General features: G+C 40.9%; 2 protein-coding genes across 3 annotated transcripts; one reads left to right on the top strand and one right to left on the bottom strand.

The window, feature by feature from the left end:
• Window positions 1-1,858: 1,858 nt before the first annotated feature.
• tat (tyrosine aminotransferase) lies at window positions 1,859-15,162 on the bottom strand. 2 transcript variants are annotated; one of them, XM_007907947.2, is made up of 12 exons: window positions 15,058-15,162; window positions 14,476-14,684; window positions 13,528-13,632; window positions 12,256-12,323; window positions 10,670-10,828; window positions 9,328-9,466; window positions 8,301-8,353; window positions 7,396-7,548; window positions 6,309-6,437; window positions 4,959-5,042; window positions 4,353-4,451; window positions 1,859-3,523 (listed from the first exon to the last, which is right to left on the bottom strand). In XM_007907947.2, the coding sequence occupies exons 2-12, from the start codon at window positions 14,678-14,680 to the stop codon at window positions 3,374-3,376; spliced, it is 1,344 nt and encodes a 447-aa protein (XP_007906138.1). In that variant the 5' UTR covers window positions 14,681-14,684; window positions 15,058-15,162; the 3' UTR covers window positions 1,859-3,373. The 2 variants fall into 2 exon arrangements, with proteins under 2 accessions (XP_007906138.1, XP_007906137.1); XM_007907946.2 differs by lacking the exon at window positions 15,058-15,162 and adding an exon at window positions 14,940-15,024.
• Window positions 15,163-16,593: 1,431 nt separating this feature from the next.
• On the top strand, window positions 16,594-20,911 carry rad1 (RAD1 homolog (S. pombe)). The gene is made up of 5 exons (XM_007907945.2): window positions 16,594-16,979; window positions 19,011-19,119; window positions 19,245-19,503; window positions 20,467-20,565; window positions 20,696-20,911. The coding sequence occupies exons 1-5, from the start codon at window positions 16,797-16,799 to the stop codon at window positions 20,877-20,879; spliced, it is 834 nt and encodes a 277-aa protein (XP_007906136.1). The 5' UTR covers window positions 16,594-16,796; the 3' UTR covers window positions 20,880-20,911.
• The last annotated feature ends 3,375 nt before the right edge of the window (window positions 20,912-24,286 follow it).

The following is a 24,286-nucleotide window of genomic DNA, read 5'->3' as shown; positions in this document are numbered from 1 at the left end:
TCATCTATAAACATGAATGCCATGTGTGTAGATGATGATTGACTGGAACAAGCAATAGTGCCACTTTGACTATCAACTCTGCCCTGTACAGTTTCAGGAATTCGGTAGATTCCCAGTTAAAACTCCTCATTTGAGGTTTCAACCTTGTTCCATCGGCATCAATTCAGTTTTACTGTATTTTCTTCCTGGAGCAAGTAGCCAGCTGTGCTCTTGCCGTGGGCTGTGCTGTTGCCGTGGGCTGTGCTGTTGGAGTGTGTAGTGTGATGTACTGTTGAGGTGGGCTGTGCTGTTACTGTGGGCTGTGCTGTTGAGGTGGGCTGTGCTGTTACTGTGGGCTGTGCTGTTGAGGTGGGCTGTGCTGTTGCTGTTGGCTGTGTTGTTGCTGTGGGCTGTACTGTTGAGGTGGGCTGTGCTGTTGCCGTGGCCTGTGCTGTTGAGGTGGGCTGTGCTGTTGGAGTGTGTAGTGTGCTGTTGGAGTGTGTAGTGTGATGTGCTGTTGAGGTGGGCTGTGCTGTTGGAGTGTGTAGTGTGCTGCTGGAGTCTTCACTTTGTCTCAACAAATGGCTTCTCCTCCACCCCCCGCACTGTCTCATGTGGTGTCCCTCAGGGCTCTGTCCTCGGTCCCCTCCTCTTCACCCTCTATATGCTCCCCCTGTGGTGACATCATCCGCAGACATGGAGTTAACTTCCACATGTATGCGGATGACACCCAACTCTACCTTTCCTCCTCTACTCTCAACTCCACGACCACCGATGTCCTGACAGCTGCCTGTCTGACATCGAGTCCTGGACGAGAGACAACTTTCTTCAGCTCAATGTGCGAAAAACCGAGGCCCTCCTGATTGGCTCACGTCAGCGCCTCCGCACCTCAGGCGCCGACACCATCAGCATCCAAGGCTGCACTCTCCACCTCTCAAAGCCGCTCAGGAACCTCGGCGTTTTGTTCGACCCTGAGCTGTCCTTTGTCCCTCACATCCGCACCACAACTGGCACCGCCTTCCATCACCTCTGGAACATCGCCAGACTACGGCACTACCTCACCCCTCACGCTGCTGAAACCCTGGTCCTCGCCTTTGTCACCTCAAGGCTGGACTATGGGTACTCTCTCCTCGCCGGCCTTCCCGCCACCTCCCTCCACAAGCTGCAGGTCATTCAGAACTCTGCAGCTCGTGTACTGTCCCGCACCAGGCTTCGCGACCACATCACACCCACCCTCGCTCGCCTCCACTGGCTCCCCATCCCCCAGAGGATTGATTTCAAGATCCTCATCCTCACCTACAAGGCCATTCACGGCCTCACTCCCTCCTACCTCTCTGACCTACTATCCCCCTACCTACCTGCCCGTACCCTCCGTTCCTCCGGCTCCGGTCTGCTCCATGTCCCCCGCCCCAATCGCCCTACCATCGGTGGTCGGGCCTTCAGTCTCTCAGCCCCTAGGCTCTGGAACTCCATCCCCCAGTGCCTTCGCCGCTTCCTCCCTCTCCTCCTTCAAGGCCGGTCTCAAAACCTTTCTCTTTGACCGAGCCTTCAGCTCTCCTCTCGACTCTCTTCCCCCTCCTCGCTCCCTCCCTTCCCTCCCCTCACCCTGACCATTTCCCCCCTCCTCACTCCCTCCCTTCCCTCCCCCTGCTCGGGTCCTGACCCAACTGTGCAGCGCCTTGGGACGTCCTCCTGACGTGAAAGGCGCTTTATAAATGGAATCTTGTTGTTGTTGTTGTTGTTGGAGTGTGTAGTGTGCTGTGCTGTTGAGGTGGGCTGTGCTGTCGGAGTGTGTAGTGTGCTGTTGGAGTGTGTAGTGGGCTGTGCTGTGAGCTGTGTGGGATCAGAGTCAAGATCAAGACACTGATTCAGGTAAATGTAAATCAAGGAACACTATATTTTGATGAATTTCTTTACATAAAGGGGAAATTGCTGAAACTCACTTGGGCAAGGCACTAATGGTCTATCAATGCCTGTGGAATTGGTCTCCTGTATACAAATTAATATCTTTAGAAAAGAAGAGAACATTTGAAAAAAAAGAATGGCACACAGTAATAATGTTGTATGTTTATTAGAAATAAAAATGGTTGAAATAATGTTATTAAATATGTCATAAAAAAGAAAAAGAAATTGTAGAAATGGTAGCCTGATATCTATTACACAAAGTGGTCAGTACAGTAAGAGGATGTTAATATGTTACAATAAAATCTGCACACAGAGCCAGCAACAGACTCTGGTCAGGAAACTGCCAAATGATAAGAGTTTAAACCAGTCAAACAGAAGAGTCTGTGAGCCATCAATGTGTGCAGTAACTATACCACACTCTCTACAACCAATCCTCTGTAAGAACAGTCCTGCTCTGTTAGTTTGAAACTAATACCTTGTGATAAAATTGAGTGCATAACGTAATAGATGTCAGATAAGCAGTGAAATTGATTGTAGATGAGTGTACAGTTACTGTAAAAGAGATTGTATGTGAATGGTTGGTTAATGTATGTGTGTACAGGATCTAAGTGTGTTGATGTATATTTACTGTATCAATATGAAACTTTATTATGCTAATCTATTGCAGGAACAGGTCCTTTAGTGTGTTCATTGTTTGGAGTTTTATTATAATCAAGAATTTAAACCTTTCTTCAAGTGAAATCTGCACACAGACCCAACAACAGACTATGTTGCTTTTAATAAAGATCTATTGCACTAGAGGCAAGTGTCCTCCCACCAGTTCCTACTTCACTCCTTCAGATTTGGTCCTTGTTCTTGATATATTTGAAATTAATATTGAACTTAAACCCAAGTCAGTGAGTATTGCATATTGTTCATCGGAATAGAGCAAGAGATATGGAGTCTGCTGCAAGGAATCACAGTCAAAATTAACCACCGTGTCAGAGGTTTGAAACTTTTTTGAACTTCTCTCTACAAACTTATCCCAGGTCAACAAAAATGGATATTTACAATATTTTGAACTGGGAATGGTGTTTACTGAGTGTGTCAATGTAAATGTAGTAGTGAGTGATATTTGTAGCAATTGATGTATTTCCAGATAAATGGTGATGAAAGTGTCTCTCAAAGCCACTGCTGGAAAATTTAAATTAGCCTTTGGTTAAACAAGGAACATGCTTATGCCCTCAGCCTGCACATATTGCACTCCCTCTGGAACATTCCACTTGGAACCTATTGGCCATTTAACTACATTACATTTATAGGCATAGCTTCTCACAATTGGCTTTTACATTATTATTGTCCACAACCAATAAATCAAGCATTTTTCAATAGTTTTTAAGTTGTGTAAAACTTTTTCCAAATTGCTTACATTCAGAAACCAGTGAACATCACGAGTTCTGTGTAAAATCAGCACCGTCTCAGTAAATCCTCCTCCTCAATTGACCCACTGTCACTTATCACATTCAATTTCGTCTCCAATGCGGTTTTCCTGTGGTTGATAATGGTTCTCACAGAATTGCCGGATCCGGTTACAGGCTTCAACCATCATGTCTGCAGGCACCGTAAGTACAATCCTGAAGAAATTTGGATACTCAAAACACTATAAAGAGAAGAACACAAGAGTAAGAAGCTTGCTTTTTGATGGTTTTCTGTCAAACCAACACTTTCTTGTGCACCGGTTTATCAAGCACTTGCACCACAATCTCTATTTCACTGACATTTACTTAAATAGAAACTTGTTCATGAAATTAAGCAGCTACATCCCCCCCAACCCCTCTGTACCATTCTAAAATATCCCACACATCCTTACCACTCTGATACACCTACACATCCCTCCATACTGCTTTAATAATACCCCACACCATTTACTGTAATGCTCAGTACAATACAATTGACTGCCGTATTTCGCCTACAAAATATAAAGTCAATCCACTTTACGGTATATTCTGTGAAGCGCTTTGAGACATCTCAAAGATGTGACAAGGCGTGATATCAAATGGAAAGATTATTATTATAACCCACACCTCTCACTATAACATTCTGAGATACCCCTTACTGTAACACTAACATCTAATGTACTCTGCACCTCTCATTGTACCATTTTATTATACCTCACACTACTCATCATAACTAGTTATGACAATACCTTCACTGTATATCCTGAACCCTGATAATACTTTTTCATATTCCATAAACTCAGCATAAATCACTTGTCAAATAATATGATGGGTATTTTTCTCTAGAATTTCCTTTCGAACTGTTGTCCTTACAGGCTTGTAGATGTAGGCTTTGGGAGGTTCTCCTGACGTGAAAGGCGCTCTATAAATGTAATTTTCGTTGTTTATTGAGAACTGTTATTTAACTGCTAAACTTCAGTTATAATTTATTTATTAACTGGACCTGATTGAATAAGAGAGAAAGCAATTTACCGCTGCAGGAAGACAGAAAACTGATTGTTCGGCAATCATTCGCTCCGTGAATTGGATGTCATTCTCAAACTCTGGAAAATGTTCCATCTCAATTCCGACCTGAACCAAAACATAAAAGTATGTCAGCTTAGTTCAGTGACTCATCTTGGGGTCAGAGATTTGTGGGTTCAAGCCCTACGTCGGGACTTGAACTCACATCATCTAAACTGAGGCTCGAATTCAGTGCCACGGTCATGTGCCATTGTCGGAGGTACCGTCCTTTGGATGAGACATTAAACAGAGGCCTGTCTGCCCACTCAGTTAGATGTCAAAGATCCTGTGGCACAAGGTTCTCTCAGTTTCCTGACCAACAACCCCCAAATAAAATTAGTCATTCGCTTCATGGCTGCTTGTGGGACACCACTGTGCTGAAATTGGTTGCTGTGTTCGCCCACAAAAATACATAGTCACTTCACAGTAAATCCTGTGAAGCGTTTTGGGATGGCGCCTGACGTGCAAAGCCTCTTATTAAATATATGAATACACAATATAAATTTTTTTTATTAAACTCTTGATCCTTTCAAGTTTCTGTGAGTCCAGTAAAGTGCTGAGCGTTGCTGAACTCACCATCAAGTACATGGCACCACAGGCTCTGACTGGCTGAAGTCCAGGCACAGTTGAGAGTGTTTTGTAACAAACAACAGAATTAGACTGAGGAAAAGAAAAAATAACAGATGAATATTCTGTGATTCCAGACCATTGAATGACCCTCAGTCCTGGGGCTCAACGTGGGGCCTATGATGGAATATTAACCGTTCGCTTAACTGGCTAAGAATTCTGTCCCTAGCATTTTACTGGTTAGGAAAGGCAATGAGAGCAATGGTACTGTAGATGTACATTTCTCATGATATTTGTTGCCAACTTTAAGCCAGAAAATGAGTCACTTCTATCAGATTGTGGAAAATCACTGCTTTTCCTCAGCATGTTTATTTAGTTTCAAAAGTTAGCATTGACCTTTACTGGACTTTTTCTGATTAAACAATGTGTTCCATTCTATTTACAATGTATGATGTAACATTTTAAACTAGATATACAGTGTTTGCCTAAATACAGACAGGTAGATTAGAAAACAGATCTCAGAATCTTAAATCATATATGTGCTCAGAACCACGTATTACTCTCAAGTTGGACAGGTCATCCTGTTTACTCTAATCGAGGTGTTCCTGCCATGTTCTAGAAAATCCTTATCTGCCATAATCCCTCACATTTCCCACCTTCCACTCTCCCATTTGGATATATGTGGCACATCTTTAGATTTCTTCAAGGTTAACACCGAGTCTGTCCTCTGTTCTGGGACTGACTGTTGACCTCAAACTCCCATAACCTGTGCAGAACTTTGGTGATTTTATTCAACCAGCAACTCACATTCAAACTTTTCATTTAGGCTTTGACCTCTTTCCACCACCTCTGCAACATCACCTGCCTATGTCAATACCTCACCCTCAAAGCAGATGAAACCCTCAAACATGTCTTTATCACCTCGAATTTCAACATTTCCAACACCCTGATCGCTGGCCTCCCCAGCTCCACGCTGCACAAACTCCAGACAATAAAGAAATCTGAAGCCTATATCCTCTCCTTAGCGCATCATCCCTTTCTTGTTCAACTTTACTGGCACCCTACCTATCCCCCAGAGGATCAACTTTAATATCTTCATCCTTGACTCTGTGACCCTTCCCCTTTCTACATCAGTAACACTCCTTTCAACTTTCAGCCACTTTGCACACTCTTCCCAAATGCTCCTGTATCTCTCTGTGCCCTGTTATAACAACGCTGGAGATTTTATGGATTCCAAATATTGTGTTATAACATGGTTCTACTGTAGTTTTGTAATTAATAATGGTTCCCAAACCAGATTTAACAATCAAAGTACAAACAAAACATTAGAAATTCAGTTTAGGTCTTTAGAGCTTTTACCTGCAGGAATCTGATGGTATCATCATAAAATTCTGGAGTTGTTTTATTCAGAATTGTTTCCAAAGCTCCTTGTACAATTGTACATGGGCCTAAAATTCTTTGGCTCAACCGGACAAGGCCATCACGGACCTGTGATGTTAAAGGAAAGGGTTAGTTTGTCTGACACAAACAATGCAGTTTCTGTCACGTCAGCCATTACCTCAAAACCTATCACATCAGATTCTCAGCTTTTCCCCTGGATCTTCAACTCTCTTCAATATAGGGTTTGATATAGGGTCAGTGGCCAAGCCTTCAGTTATACCCCTAAACTCTGGAACACTCTGTCTTTATATCCTGCCTAAACCTGACCTCCGTGTTTATGATTACCGCCTGTTCCCACCTTCCTCCTCCCTTATTAGGCATCTGACCCTTCCCTTGTAAATCACTCTGGACATTATCCTATGGGATGGGCACTACATAAATGCAAGTTGTTATCGTAAACAAGTGGTGGTATTGACAGCAAAGAGGTGGCATATGCACAGCACATTATTACATATTAAAATTTCATTCATAAAGGTCAATATATAGAAATGGCTTTGCACTACTGAGGAAGTAGGAACCTTTAACCACAAACGAAGATTGAGATGGCATAAGGCAATCGGGAAGTCTATCCCAAAATCCCTCTGATTTGCTCCCCAGTCCCTCTGAACTTGCTCCTCAGTCCCTCCTAACTTGCTTCTCAGACCCTCTGACTTGCTTCCTCCTTCACCTGGTTCAGGGTCCATCTCAAGACCTATCTCTTTGGCTGCACTTTTGGTCATCTTTTTCCCTCCTCACTCCATTGGCTCTCACCCACAACTGAAATAATTGGATAGGTACTTGAAAAGGGAACGTTTTCTGGGGTATGGGGAATGAGCGGGGGAGTGGGACTGATTGGGTAGTTCTTCCAAAGAGCTGGCACAGGCACGATGGGCCGAATGGCTTCCTTCTGAGTTGTAATATTCTATGATTCTAACTGAGGAGCGCAGCTAGTATTGGAAAGCACCTTCGACATCATCCCAACATGAAAGGCACATGAAATGTAAATATGTATTGTAATCCCCCTTACCTCTCTGCTGAAGATATTGTTTCTATCATGAATGAGAATCCAGCCCATTCGCCAGCCTGGGATGAGCCATCGTTTGGCCAAACCACCACAGGACAGAATGGGTACAGTACTGCTCAAAGTTGCTAGGGCAACATATTTGCATTCTGGAAAGACCTTTGAAGATCATAAGTTACAGGTTAACGCTAAACAAAATCAAAGTTATATTCAAAATCATTTGATCAACTGGTCAATGGTCAAAAAATAAAATTCATGTTCTGAGGAAAATAAGTTCAGAAACAGCTTCTTTCCATATTTAATTATCTGTATTTTTTCAGCTCTTTGATTTTAAGGTTAATTCCTTGCAAACAGCATAACATTTGCATTCTGTTAACACAATGAACTCAGCATTTCTTCCCCAATTCTTTATTCACTGTCAGCCTGAACGCTTGCCTCTGGGTTAGAAGGTTGTGGATTCAAGCCCAACTTCAAGATTTTGAGCTCAGAGTCTTGGCTGATGCTCCAGTGTAGTGCTGGATGGGTGTTACATTGTTGTTCTTCGTATTGGATGTTTAATCACGGTCTTGTCTGCCTGTTCAACTGGATGTTAAAGATCCATCTAAACTAATCTTGTGAACATCTTGTGATTAGGTCATAAGACTGTTTTTTTTGATGACAAGAGAAGGGAGTTTCTCCATTCTTCTTGGTGGCTGATAATCCATCATAGAAAATTGTTCATTTATTTCATGGCTCTGTGGGGGCATTTTGTGTAAATTGGCAGCCCTGTTCGCCTACAAAATACACAGTCACTAGACATTAAAGTAAATCCTCTGAAACTTTTTGAGGTTTTTCAACGTTATAAGTGCCATGCCAAATTATTTATTGGTAATCTCATTGCTCCCCATACTCTCACTCTGCCTGTTCCTTACCATGTCTCCATAGATCTCATCGGCCAGGATTGGAAGATAGTTTCTGGCTGCAACTGAAAGAAAAATAACAAATCGTTTAACCAGGGCTGGTTATTTCTGGGTATATTTGGTATTTTTTTCATTGAAAGTCAGCCTGGTGGGAGATGACATAAGCTTTTAGAGTTCTAGCTAATCGCCAGCTTGTCTAGGGAGGAACTGGAGTGCAACAAGCAGGGCCTTTTCCCCACACACTATTTTGTATTACTTCTTTCAGATATTTATCTAATTCCTTCATAAAAAAATCAAATATCAATTCTTCTTCAACCACCATTCTGGCTTGGACATCGGTGCAATAATCAATTCTTTGAGGATATGATATCTGTATTTACTTTCTACCTCCCAGTTCCACAAGACACCAGTTGATGGAGACAAAGAAAGGAATATGAACAAGGGTGCATGTCTGCATGCAGTAATCGATCCACCATGCATCCGATAGTTAGTTTCATATTGTGAGAAGAACAAAGAAATCATCTTTTAGGTACAGACATTCTCATTATTTGTTACACATCATCCAAAACAATCTTATGATCCAATCACAAGATGATCGCACGATTGGTTTAGATGAAAAAGGTCCTTCAGCCCATTGTGTTTTCATCTTTCTAGAACAATCAACGTACCATCTTCTCATCACAGCATCAAGCTATTTTTTAAATGAATCGTGTCCTGGCAATGTATTTCCATCATCCATTACCCTCTGGGTAAAGGAAAACCTCTAGGGGTCTGTCCTGAAATTGCCTTGCAACTGTAAACCTATGTTCTCTCGTATTTGGGTGCATGCAAAAGTATTGTTCTGGGTTTACATGTTCTATGCCATTTGAAAATGAATCCTTTCTACCAGGTCCCCTTTCAAACATTTCATCTCAGAGTAAAAAGTTCTAAACGGTCTAATCTTTCTTCATAGCTGTATCCATTCATGCTGGTAGCATCCTAGTAAATTACCACTCTGTCTAATGCTACAATAATGAAACTGTTTGGAGCATGTACTCACCAGCTAGTATCTTTTGGAGATGGAATTTACTGAAGACGGATCCACAGGGATTGGATGGGTTGTTTATGATGATACAGGCAGTTTTATCATCTATCAAAGACTCTAAGTGTTTAAGATCAATTTCCCAGGATTTTTCTGGCTGTAATAAATTAGCAGAAGTACACAATGAGTTACGGTTGTGCTGCAACTCTAATGTGAATTACGTGTAGTGTGAAATGCAGTTCAGCAGCTCCGAAATCCTAACTCTAAAGTATAGAAGATCATATGCTTAATCCTGACTAATATATGGTGTAGTTTACCAACCTTTGCTGATGCCTACTTGTATCTAGGTCTCATCTCAGTAAATATTCAGCGACCAGAACTAACCCCGCTCCTAACTACATCAAAAGGTATCAGTGTTAACCAATGCAACAGAAATCATTAAATTAAATTGCTGCCAATATATTTCAATTAATAAGGAGTTCATTCTCTAAGTTTGCCCAGCAGTTTACGAGGGGATAGTCCTAGAGAGAAGATGCACTCAACCATGAGGAAATGTTTCTCTGATCTATGGATGCTCAATGGTTTTTCGTGGACCGAATAACTGAAAGCAATGAACGAATGTGCACCATTAGCCTAAGGGAAGGACTGCAGGGCTAGGACACTAGAAGTCCCTAGTTGGATGTCACTTTCCATCAATAGGATTACTATCAGAAGGGGAGCACTGAGGCACCACCTCAGGTGATGCCACAGAATGAGAAGGCCTGGAGTCCTGTAGCTTTGTGGTTGGAGCACTCGCCTCGGAAGTGAGAGGACTTGGGTTCAATTCTCAAGCAGGGCGAAACCTTAGGTAAGTTTCCTTATTCCACACACCTGATTACCTAGCAGTAAGTAGGAACTCAGTTGTTAGCCGATTGGTGGATTGCTTGGCGCCTTCAAATTTTTTTTTAATAATTTGATCACTCAATATACGGTTTGTAGAACACTGCTCTGTGCAATTAGCTGCCGCGTTTCACCCACAAAATATACAGTCAATTTGCTTTACAGTATATTCTGTGAAGCATTTTGAGACATCTCGAAGATGTGATAAGGCGCTATATCAAATCAATTATTATTACTATTAAGGCTTGGTCTGGATTCATAGGGGGGTAAAACTGTATAGTAAACATTCTTTCAAATAGTCAAAATATTTACCACCTTCACCATCTCTGTTACAGATTATCTAGATTAGTTATAGAGGTAAATTAGGTAACAGGAATGTCAGAGAAGCAAAATGGATGCTGGTGCAACAATTAAGACTAACCAAATCACACTATATAAATGCAAATTGTTGTTGTACTTTCCCTAGTTTGTTACTACATACCAGTAAGTTGTACAGTTTGACCTCAATTCCAATCGAGATTGCAAGTGTTTTATAGAGAGAGAAACCAGGCCTGGGGATCAGAATGTTCTGGCCAGGGTTTGCCAATACAGAAATTGCCATTTCAATGGCCTGACTGCAGCCACTAGTCAGAATCACATCCTAAAACAGAAACAATATTAGTCCTAGCTCATTACGTGTAACAGTTTGTAACCAGCAAATCGTCATGACTGATTGTCTTCAAAAATACAAAAGTTCAAATCCAGAGATGCTGTGTGTCCCACATACCCTCAGTACTAAGTGACCATAGATGGTGTGGCCCTCAGTGGTATCTAAATTGCAATTTGATTCACCTGCAATAAAACTTAGAGCCATGATAAAGTTTATTTGAGCTGTGATAAAGTTTACTTCTACATAAATTTAGATCTTAATTCTATTCTGTGTTGGATTTAATATTTTACTCCAGAGCCCCTGGTGCTGGAATGTAAAGTTGAGGCATTGTTGCTTTTCTGATGTCTAGTAACTGCTCAAGTCTCTGGACATTGTTTGGAGTCCTGTAGCTCAGTGGTTACAGCACTCGAGCGAGAGACCTGAGTTCAATTCCAGGCCGGGGGAAACCATGGGCAAGTTTCCTTACTCCACACGCCTAATAATAATCCCTCCAAAAAACAATAATAAATTGGTCATTTTCAATCTACGACTGTTTGTGGGACATTGCTGTGCGCAATTGGCTGCCGCGTTCGCCCAGAAGTTTACAGTCAATTCACTTTACAGTGTGTTCTGTGAAGCGCTTTGGGACGTCCTCCCGACGTGAAAAGCGCTATATCAAATGCAAGGATTATTATTATTATTATTGTTGAAAATGTATAGAGCAAAAAGTACAGTGGAATCCGCTTTAGCCAAACACCAGTTACCCCGGATACTGGGTAAATTGAATGAAATGCCCGGCTCCAATTTATTTGCAGTCTTACCTGTTTCAAATACGCCTGTTAAATCTGCATATTTAAAACAGGTTTTAAATTCAGCCACGAGGGACCCAGGACAGAGATGGGAGGAATCACATTGCGATTGACAGGTGACTCCAGCCATTTACAAATGGCGGGATTTGAGCCCTCAATCAATGAGGTGGCAGAGAAACGGGAAGAAACAAGAAAGGGGATGGGCGAGTGAAATCGCGGTTGATTAACAGCGGACTCCATCCATTCACAAGCGGCTTGGGTGGGGGGGAGGCGGCTGTGACTGCATCCAGTGGACGAGGAAGGGGCAAGTTAGCGGCGGCTCTGAGGTGATTGACACGTCTTGAAGCCGCCACTAATTGGTCCCCTTCCCATCCAATGGGAGCAGCAATGGGAGACTAGAGGCGCTCAGCAGAGGAGACGGCGGGAAGAGAAGAGACAGGTATGAACTTCGGATACCAGATGCCGGGTAAATCGGACAAAACTCGCTGTCCTGATGCGTCCGGCTAAAGTGGATTCCACTATAGATAATCATTATAATTCTGTTAAACAATTATAATGATTAAACAAGAACCGGTTAGGTTTCTGGAAGATTTGTTTAACATCAGCGTTGTTCTCTATTGAAACACTTACCTTTGCCTCCAGAGGTGATTCTGGACAGCTGTAGAAGTTGACAACAGCCTCCCTGCTTGTCTGATAGCCTTTACAGATAGAACGAATACAAAAAGTTATATGTCAATTCCTTCTATATTTAGCATAGACAAGGAAATCAAGATATGTACAAAAGAGATCAAATGTGCTGGAAATTAAATGATATTCTTTGGGTTTATCTATAATCTACATTTTTATATTTATTACCCTGATTAATATTCCAGTACTCATTTTCTTCCTCATTGACTTTTTGCAAAGCAGTGTCTTACCAATTGGTTACAGAAAGAAAGAACTTACACTTGTATAGCTTCTTATGTTAAAATTTCTCAAAGGATTTCACCAGTAAGTATTATTGTTAAGTTTGCCAACAAGTTCCCACAATCAATATTTAGGTGAAACACCAATTATCCTTATCATTGTTGACTGGGACACTGGGAGAAATATTCTTCTCTTTTTGAATAATAATACAGGATTTGGAATGTCAATCTGAACAAGTAGTGGTTGAATGGTTTAATGTTGCATCTGACAGATGGAATTACAATCAGAAATATAACGCAAAATATTCCACCATGGTGTTGATTTACGCTATATATGTAACATTTTATAACATTCAGAATTTGGCAAAATGTTGAATTTAGTCTTAACTTTGAAGTTGGTTTCCTGTAGTTCTTAAAAGAACTTTTAGAAAAATAACTTTGAATTGAAGGCTGCATTTAAGAGTTTGCAAAATCTGGATACTTTGAAATGCAATATAAATTGAGAAAATTGAGACCGAGGTGGATATTTTCCCCCAGTTGTATACAGATTACACAATAGATTCCATAATGTTTGAATACATCTACAAAATCTGTAGATTGAAATACAAAAATAATACAATAGTTAAATATTTTTGACAGATATTGCAAGGTTAGCCTGGCTCTGTTGGTCAGATTATCCTATTGGAACTCATATTGTCTAAGATGACACTGGGAGTGTGCTACATTGTTGAAGGTCTAATCCTTCAGAGGAGACATTAAACCAAGGTTGCCTGTTCAGGCAGACATTAAAGATCCCATGGTACTATTTGAAAAAGACAAGGGAGTTTCTCACCGTATCCTGGCCAATAATCCCCCCAAATGAATTGGCCATTCATTTAATTGCTGTTTGTTCGATATTGCTGTGTGCAATTGATGGCCCACTAAACACACAGTCTCTTGCAGTTACTTCTGAAGCACTTTGAAATGCTTTGACATTATTAGCCCGGATTATTATTACCTATGGATGAAGCATAACCATTGTATTTTCCTGAATCCACAGCCTCCTTCATGGCTTGCAGAACTTTCACATCAGTTGGAAGGTTCCCGAACACTGTGGGATCACCTTTAGAAAAATTGCAATCATATCAGTTCTGATAAACCTGCTGTGAATTTCCAGCATCTGTTGTGATTTACCTTCATATAATTATTGTTAATAATCAGTCTACACAAAACCACAAAGTAAAATAATCTCCAGTTATGAAAGCAGAGACTAAAGAGAGATCAAAAAATGAGAACACAGCTATAAAAGTACATTGAATTTAGGAAATGTGCAGCCCTGGGAGGTGCTACCCTGAGTACAAATATACAGTCAATTCACTTTACAGTATATTCTGTGAAGCCTTTGAGATGACTCAAAGACATGAAAAGCGCTATAACAAATGCAAGGATTATTTACTTTTAATCCAGGCTCTGAGGAAATTTCCTTTCCTCCATCTGTGCAATACAACCTCATCCTCCCCCTGAGAATAAGGCAAAACTCCACTCAAAAAGACAGCAAAAAGCAACCTAAGAGGGACGTTTCTGGACTTTCCTGGGGGATTGAGTTCTGCAATGACTGTTCAGTAAATATTCAGTAAATGGAAGGGGCTACATTTAATTAAAACTAGGGAACAATTTAGGGACCTTTGTCCCAAAGTCAGGATGAGAGAAAATTGCTGGTGGCAGTAATATACTGAGATGAAGAGAATGTGGAAACACAAAGAGGTCCAGATTGTACCCAGGATTAACTGAGAGAAGTGGGAAGAGCCCAAATTTAAGACTTTATTCATGAAATTAATATTTTTGACAGATAAAAAGCCATTAGAATCCCTCAATTATTCAGGAAAGTCCAGAAACATCGGCGTTTAGATATATCTGTGCTATCTTTGTGCGCTGAGTCTGCAGATTGTTCGAGATCCGTCCTTACCGATGGACAGTGCGATCAGAGGTTTGTTGGGGTTGGGTTGGATCTTCATGTTGTCCACGATGGCGCGGATCGGGTTGAAGGTTCGTTTGGACATTTCTGAAGCTCTGACATTCCACTTCGTGCGTTTGGCTCTCAGCTTCCCAGGATGAGGAAAGCCATTGGCGGTCAGGAGGGAGTCGAGGATCAGGTAGTTGTCACTCGCCATTTCACTGGATAAAAATAAAGGTAATAAAAGAGGCTTAAGCGGTCAGAACGTAAAGCTGTTATTAAACCATTCATTCCGCTCTCGCTCCCGCCTCTTTTCGCGGATTATGATATCTATATGTTACATTTGAATTTATTTTAATATACAGTAAATAACAATTTAGTTATTTTAATACAAAATAGAATAACAAATGACATTATGTTTGTTTTAAACTTTTCATAAAAACAGTGAAGGAATCCGTGACAGTGAATCCCGTTACCCTGATGCTCAGGTCCCGGCTGGTGCGGAGTCTGGGAAAACTGCTGGCAAATCTGTCAGTTCAAGGCAGAATAATAGCAAAGTGAAGCCCAAATAGTGATATATAGTGATATACATACGATGCAATAAGAATAGTGTTGAAATGGGGAGAGGACAGAGGTTCTCTGGCTATTGGTCCCACTGGATGGGTTGAGCTGAACCACCCACTCAACCCAAACACACAGACTCCCAATGACGCCCGAAATTAACTATTTCTAATAATATTCGCCGCAAAACAACAAATAGAAAAAAAACGCGAATTAGCCAATATCTAAATGAAACTGAAGGTCACGAACAGCATTGCAGCTCTTACACGGCTTGATGTCAGAGGACAAACGTTAACGCGGAGTTGATCTGAGAAACAGATTTTTTTTACATAACTAGTGCCCACAATGTTTGATTATGAAACCAAATTAATGGAATCCTATTTTGCTTTGATGCGAGGTTAAGGTTGTAATGTAACCTTTTCACAAGAGTCCATAAGGTTGAAATAGTTCAGGACAGAGTAGACCATTAATAATTCACAAGTTTGACACCCGTGTATACAAATAGCCGTTATTAATGATACCAACATAAAATTAACAGGAGACACTAATCTATTTGAAGACAGATTCCCAGGCTCCAGTTTGAGGGCCCCAAAAAGCATAGAACATCCACATGTTTAAAAACGTTGTCTGTCTTAAATGGAACTTCTGAACGGGCGGCATTGGGAGCCATTCACGGAAGCTCGAGGGAAATTTCCCGATTTCTCATATAGATAGTCCGCCCCTGTCCGGGGACCATCCTCATATAAACAGCTAATGGGAGTGATAACGTTTGCATGCCATGCCAAGCTTTATAGTTAGGTGAAAATATAACGGAAATAACGGCAATCCCAAACATATGGAACATTTGAATCCAATGTAGCTGAATGTAATGCATATTTGCAACATCATAACAGAAAAAAATGTGCATCATTGCATTAGCAGATGTTCTGTCCTCATTATACGTTAACTCCACCCACAGAGACTGGACATACATGTGAAGAAAATGTCAAAAACTGTCAAATGTTGATAAATATGAAATTGTTTATTTTAAAAGCCACAAATATTATTTGTCTAATTGCATCTTCTAAAAAGCGGTAAAACAGCTGCTGCTAATTCAGTAATCACACAAGGTTGTATACATGTATTGTTATTGTGCACATGTATTGTTATTGTGTACATGCGTTGTTATTGTATACATGTATTATTGTGCAAATGTATTGTTATTGTGTACATGTATTGTTATTGTGTACATGTATTGTTGTCATTGTGTACCTGTGTTGTTATTGTGTACCTGTATTGTTGTTATTGTGTGCATGTATTGTTATTGTGTACTTGTATGGTTATTGTGTATATGTATTGTTACTGAGTACATGTGTTATTGTGTACATGTGTTATTGTGTACATGCATTGTTATTGTGTACCTGTGTTATTGTGTACATGTAGTTATTGTGTACCTGTGTTGTTATTGTGTACCTTTGTTGTTATTGTGTGCATTTGTTGTTATTGTGTACATGTGTTGTGATTGTGTACCTGTGTTATTGTTTACCTGTGTTGTTATTGTGTACCTGTGTTATTGTTTACCTGTGTTGTTATTGTGTACCTGTGTTTTTATTGTGTGTACATTGTGTATTGTTCACATTGTGCCCGGGGTCATCGCCCACGTTACTGCGTGTGTCGGGGGACACAATTCATCGCGGACCGGAAGTAGGCAAAACTTCCGGCTGTATCGGCAGCTGGCGCCATCTTTAACCGTCAAGTCGCGGTGTGACCGTGAGGCCGAGGTCGGGTGTGAGATGCCGTGGTGCTCACAGCTGGACGAGTGCGTCCTGGTCGCCAGTCTGGACAATGCCCGGAATCTCTCGAACCTCCTGAGGGCCGTTCACTTCAGGGACCGCGCGACCATCCAGGCGACTCCGGCCGGCATCAAGGTCACTGTGGAGAACGCCAAGTGTGTCCAGGCCAACGCCTTCATACAGGTCGCGCTGCTCTGCACTTGTCATATTAATGGATAATGTTACTGACCATTTCAGTGAAGCCTCACTCGAAATCAGCTTTTATTTACACATTTTGTAAACTGCTTAAAGCTGGAGTCATTTCCCAGAAAACAAAAGACAAAATACTGCAGATGCTGAAAATCTTAAATAAAAACAGTGTCGGGGCACTCAGCAGGTCAGGCAGCATTTATGGACCAAGGAAAGTGAGTTAAGTTTTCAGGTCGATGACCTTGAGTCAGAATGATTCCCCAGGATATAGTTTTCTCCCAGCAGCTTAATGTTCTGTGTGCCTATCAGACATCACAGCCTGGGCTCACTTTTTTGGAAGTCATTCTCCTCGGCTCCTGCAACGTCTCCTCACTTCTGGTTCTGACCTCCTCAATCTTCCTGATTCTTCAAGCCCCTCTCTCAAACTCTCCAAGTAATGTGCAACTTTAGCATCTAGTTCAACCATCAGCTCTCATTTCTTGCTCACATTCAGTCCCTGACCAAGACTGCTTTGCTTCACCTCTTGTCACATTGCCTGCCTATGCCCCTGTGACATACCAAATGCTGTCGAAACCCACTATCAGGCCTTTGTTATCTCCCATTCAGACTTTTCTAATCCACTTATTATTGGTCTCTAGCTTCACCATCCAGAAGCTCCAACTGAACCAAAGCTTGATCATTCACATTCTCGCCCACGTCAAACTATTGAGCATCGCCTCAGGCCTTATCAGTCCTTTAAGGTCCTTTAATTAAACTCCTTTTCTCTTTAGTACCTCTGATCTTCTCCCTCCCTACTTCTCTGCTCACCCCTCTGCTCATCTATGTTAGTCTTTTTTGCACATCTCCTGCATTCGAATGGCTGAGCCTTCAACTACTATGCCTCAAAACTCTGAAACTTTCTCCATCTTGACTCCCCCCGCACCCCCCATTTCTCTTTAAATCCTGCCTAAACAACTATCTTTGACTGCTATGGTCCATTCCATGTACCCATCTCTCTTACTCAGCATTCAGGTCGATGACCTTTAGTCAGAATGACTCAACTATGAAGCTGTCCAAGATGATGTTCTATATGAAGGGCCTTACAAAAATGTTATTCAAGTGCTACAGGAGTCCTGTAAGCAAGCGAGTGAGTAAGAGACTTAGGTTCAATTCCCGGCAGGGGGTAAGTTTTGGGCAAGTTTCCTTACTCCACATGTCTCTGTTTCCCTAGCGGTAAGTAGGAACCTGGTTGTTAGTCGATTGGCAGACCACTTTTTCAGGTGTAATAATTCCTTTTAAAAAAAAGGTCATTTCAATCCATGACTGTTTGTGGGATACTGCTGTGCATAATTGGCTGCCGCGTTTTGCCCACAATATGTACTTTACAGTATATTCTGTGAAGCGCTTTGAGACGTCACAAAAACGTTATAATAACGTAACAGTAATAATCCTTGTATTTGATGTAGCGCTTTTCACATCTTCACAGAATATGCTGTAAGGTGAATTGACTGTATATTTGTGGGCGAAACACGGCAACCAATTGCACGTTATATCAAATGAAAGGATTATTATTATTACAGGTTCATGATTTGTGGTGACTTTCAATCATTGCTTCTCTTTCTCTAAAGGTCAGGTGAAGAAAATAACTGAAAGGGAAGGAAGTATGGGGAGAAAGATCCAAGGGAAGTTGTGGGAAGGAATGACCTGACAATTTGACTTACTTTTGCTCATTTCTAAAATTGTAAGATGACCACTCCTTAACCCCAGATTGTGGTATTGTTTGTTATGAAGAAGTGAGCTTTAATATATTGTGTGTTTACAATATCTCCAGCCAACTGGTGAACTATTAACATAAAAAATTATGATTGAAAAAAAAGTTTCAGTCGCTATATTCATATATAAAAGAAAAAACCTGGAGGATCAAAGGCGAGCAGATTTTTTAAAAAACATTTTTACTAACTGATGTGAAATACAACAAGTTTTTCCACTATCTGTGGCAGTAAGTGCTTAAACAGTAATCTTGGTGGTAAACTTCATGTTTTTCAGGCATGCATTTTTCAGGAATTTGTAATTGAAGAAGACTCTGTGATGTTTCTAATAAATCTGACCGTTCTCCTAGACTGTCTGACTATATTTAGTGCAAGTGCCTTGCCAGGTAATTGATTGCATTAGTTACAGGTAGTACACAAATTTACCAAGCTGTAAATCAGCTGCAGTACATTAGCAGTTGTGTTAGTTTGATTGACACTAGCTGACAGATTTTGTTTTCCCTCTCTGTAGGAGTAACAACAGCCTTGAGGATGTCTTACCGGGGATATGGCTACCCCCTCGTTCTTTTCCTGGAGGAGAGTGGTGTAGTGACTGTTTGTAAAATTCAAACTCAGGAACCAGAAGAAACTCTCGATTTTGACTTTTGCAATGCAAACGTTATTAATAAAATTATACTGCAGTCAGAGAGCCTGCGGGAGGCATTTGCGGAACTTGACATGAGTAGTGAGGTGTTACAAATCACCATGTCTCCAGACAAACCCTATTTCAGGTACTGATAACTAGGAATTCAAGCTGCCCTCAATACAGTTGGACATGGTAGAGCATTGCTAATATGATTGAGCCACGCAGGAGGCCAGCCTATCTGCAGCAACTGCTCTTGTAAACCCGAGTGGCTGCCGCCCCCCTTTACATGGCGCCCGCCTTGCATACATTTCGCCCCCAAATATACAGTCAATTCACTTTACAGTCTATTCTATGAAGTGCTTTGAGATGTCTAAAAGACATGAAAAGCGCTATATCAAATGCAAGGATTATTATTATTATACAGACCTGCAATATAATGCAGAGCTGTATAAGGGAGACTGTGTTGACTGTTTGCGAACTTCCCTACTTAGATGATCTATTTTAATTGTGTAGAAAGGATTTTTTGTGATGATTTATATTGATAATTGTATTCCACAGAAGATGCTTTTTTTTAGATTATTCTACAGAAAGCAGCCATTGTGTGTGATGCCTGTCAGATAGACTGAAAGATTTCATGGTGTTTCATAAGTTTTTTAGTGTTCTGTCACAGGTTTTTGTACTGCTGTTGGTTTAAAAGATTAACACAATATATTTTGGGGAATCATTGGGGAAATTTTACAACACTGAAAAAGGCAATTGTGCTTTTGACTCTCTGAAAGCCTTTTCCATTTAGTCAGTTTCCCCTATATTTTCTCCAAACTCTTATATTATTATTTTTTAAATATTAATCGGCAATAACCAATCAACTGCCGTATTTGCCTGAAAAAGTCATTACAGTTGACAGCAAATACTTTTAGATATTTGCATGTAATAACTTGCATTTTTGAGAGTTATGCTTTTTGTCCCTTTTTCTCTTCCCACTCTCATTCCTTCTCTTCTACTCTTATTGTTCTGAGTCGCAATGCCTTATCACAGATGCTTGTTTTCAGTGTTTCTTTTATCCTCCGAAATTCATTCTCTGGTTAAGAAACATGTTTTGCTATTTCAGGTTATCTACTTTTGGGAATGCTGGGAGCACACACTGTGATTATCCAAAGAACTCCGATATGATGGAGGCGTTTCACTGTAACCAGACTCAGTCCAGCCGGTCAGTCATTGTGCTGAGCACTTGTGCCTATAGTGTGGAACATCATTGTTGGCAGTTGTCTATTATGAAGATTTACATGAATTTAATTGATTGGCTTTTAAGAATTTTTTTCTTGTCCTCTTTTGAACAGGTATAAAATCTCATTACTGAAACCATCAACAAAAGCTCTGGCTCTGTCTTCTAAAGTTTCCATCCGCACAGATAACCGAGGATTCCTATCCTTGCAGTACATGATTCGAAATGAAGATGGACTGGTCTGCTTCGTGGAATATTATTGTAGTCCTGATGAAGAGATGGCAGAGTCAGAAACGTAATCATTAAATGTAATGCAGCAATTTGTTCATCAGTTTGCTATGGGCTCTACCGTGCTCTTATCCGAAAGTTTAATGATGAGGGAGCAAGCTTACATAACATGTAGGAGCAGGAGTAGGCCATTCGGCCTTCGAGCCTGCCCCGCCATTCAATCATGGCTGATCTTCTAATCTAACTCCAGCTAATAACCTGACCCTGCCTTATCCCGATATCCCTTAATCCCCTTTTGCAATAAGATATTTATCTATCTCAGTCTTGAATATATTCAAGACTGAGATATATTCAATATCTTCTATATTCTAGAGAATATAGGCCCAAATTGGTCAGCCTATCCTCGTAACTCATCCACTTCATCCCTGGTACTAACCTAGTAAATCTACGCTGCATCCCCTCCAAGGCAAATACATCCTTCCTTAAATAAGGAGACCAAAACTGCACACAGTATTCCAGGTGTGGTCTCACCAGGGCCCTATACAGTTGCAGCAAGACTTCCCTACTCTTTACTCTAATCCTTTCATAATGAATGCTAACATACGTTCACCTTCCTAATTGCTTGCTGCACCTGCAGACTAACTTTCTGTGATTGGTGTACAAGGACAAAGTCCCTCTGGACACTAACACATTCCAATCTCTCCCCTTCTAAAAAATAATCCGCTTTACTGTTTTTGCTACCTAGGTGGATTACTTGTTCATCTGCCACCTACCGGCCCAATCACCTAACCTATCTATGTCTCACTGCATTTTTTTAATGTCGTCCTCTGTGTTGACACTTCCTCCTAGTTTTGTGTCATCCGCGAATTTAGATATATTAACTTTGATGTCCTTGTCTAGATTGTTGATGAGGATGATAAATAGCTGAGGCCCAAGGACTGATCCTTGTGGCACTCCACTAGTCACATCCCGCCAATCTGAAAAGGACCCGTTTATCCCTACTCTTTGTTTCCTACCCGTCAACCATTCCCCACTCTACGTTAATATGCTCCCCCGAATTCCATGGGCCCTTATTTTTTGGACTAAACTTTTATGCGGCACTTTATCGAATGCCTTCTGGAAGTCCAAATAGACCACATCCACTGATTCACCCTTATCCAGTTTACGCGAAATATCCTCAAAAAACTCTATGAGATTTGTCAAACATGACTTCCCTTTTGTAAAGCCATGTTGACTTGGCCTAATTATATTGTACCCTAAATACCGCACTACCACATTCTTAATCAATGATTCTAAAATTTTTCCCATCACTGATGTGAGACTAATTGGCCTATAGTTCCCTATCTTTTCCTTTCCACCTTTTTAAAATAGTGGTGTGACATTTGCGATCTTCCAATCCATGAGGACTGTTCCAGAATCCAAGGAATTTTGGAAGATCAGACATAAGGCCTTCACTATCTCATAAGCTCCTCTTTTAAAACCCTGGATGCAAGCCATCCTGACCAGAGGATTTGTCACTTTTTAGTGCTAACAGGTTCCCGAGCACCAATTCTCTACTAATGAAAATTTCCCTAAGTTGCTCCCTGTCCTTATCCCGTTGGTGCATCTCTATTGTTGGCAGACTTGTTGTGTCTTCTAGGGTGAAGACTGATGCAAAGTACCCATTTAGGGACTCTGCCATGTCCTTATCCCGCATTACAAATTCTCCCATCTCTGACTGAAGTGGACCTACATCTACCCTCACCAGCCTATTCCTCTTAATATATTTGTAAAAACTTTTACAATCAGACTTAATGTTCCTAGTGAGCTTACCCTGATACTCCTTTTTCTCACTCTTAATGAGTTTTTTAGTTTTTTTTTGCTGGTTTCTAAAACTCTCCTAATCTTCAGATTTGCTGCTTTTCTTGGCAGTTTTATAAGCCTTTACTTTTAATTCGATGCTTTCCCTAACTACTCTAGTTAGCCACAGATGAATTGCTTTCCCTGTGGTACTCTTATTCCGCAATATGCGACGGCTAAGAATTTTGCACTACATCCTTAAATATTTGCCACTGTTGGTCTACATTTTTACCTCTTACTCTTATTCTCCAGTCTATTTTACCTAAATCTTTCCTCATACCTACAAAATTAGTCCTATTTAAAGTCAGAATACTTGCCTCGGACTTAACTATATCCCTCTTTAACTTAATGCAGAATTCAATGTTTCCTTTCTCCACATGCCTCTGTTTACCTAGCAGTAAGTAGGAACCTGGTTGTTAGTCGATCGGTGGATCGCTTTCCGCGGCTAATAATCCCTTTTAAAAAAAAATCATAATTTGGTTACTCAATCCACGACTGTTTGTGGGACACTGTGCTGCACAATTGGCTGCCGCTTTCACCCACAAAATACACAGTCCATCCATATTTTGTGAATCGCTTTGAGGCGTCTCAAAGACGTGATAAGGCACTATATCAAATGCAAGGATTATTATTGTAATATTCTTGAGTTGTGCAGATGGAACAAAAGTTGAGTATTTACGATTCAACATTCAGATCCTCGGGGCTGCTAGTGGACTGAAACATATTTCAGATAATTCTCTAAAATGACATGACATCAAAATTTGATCAGAAGTTGCACCTAAACAAGTTCGCCCACTCAAATCCACAGAGAAGAATATCTTGACCTATTAGTGATTTAGAAGGGTGTGCTTTGGCAGTAGACTGAAGAGGTGCAGTCCTGAACACAGACAGGTCCTTGGCACTATCTTAGGTTCAAATTCTAGATTTGATTTGCATAATACAGTGGACCTGTGATATAATGTGGGGTTTGGGGTCCACAAATTTCCAATGCGCATGAAAGAGAGAAGGTTAGACTGCATATGCGCAGAGCTGGCTGATTCATTCCCTGTGCAACAGCTGTTTCCTGCTCTAGAATAGAATAATCATAATTTCTCAAGTAAAATATTGGTCTCTCAGTCCATGGCTGTTGGGACATTGTTGTGCACAAATGTTTTGCCTACAAAGTACACAAAAGTGCTTCACAGGAAACAGTATAACCTGGGAAACGCTTTGAGACATCTCAACTACATGATAAGGCGCTGTATGAAATGAAAGGATTATTATTATATTAAATGCAAGGATTATTTTAGCGGAACAAATTTAAAAAAAGCTTACTTCTGGGTTATTTGGTTATTGCTGACATAACCTTGTATTGGGCAAAGGAGACAATGCCCTCTGTGGTGTATTGAGCTTGCTGAGCACCTTGTATTGGACTTGCACAGCAAAGGAAGCAGTGACGTCTGTGGTCACCTAATGACTCAGAATTTTGCCGAATTAGTACAAAAAGCTGGCTAGCTGTGCGCCTGCAGTGAATCGTGGCCCACAGTGCAACGGTGTTATAAATTTACTGAACAAATTAATTTGTGCTAAAGTGAAGTACGTTATAAAAGGGCTGCCCTGCATTCAGCTGTCAAATTCTAAAGTTTACCTTTTAGGGTTC

This window comes from Callorhinchus milii, unplaced genomic scaffold (genome assembly GCF_018977255.1).
Source record: "Callorhinchus milii isolate IMCB2004 unplaced genomic scaffold, IMCB_Cmil_1.0 Scaffold14, whole genome shotgun sequence".
Classification (NCBI taxonomy): domain Eukaryota; kingdom Metazoa; phylum Chordata; class Chondrichthyes; order Chimaeriformes; family Callorhinchidae; genus Callorhinchus; species Callorhinchus milii.
This window is presented reverse-complemented; position numbering and strand designations above follow the sequence as displayed.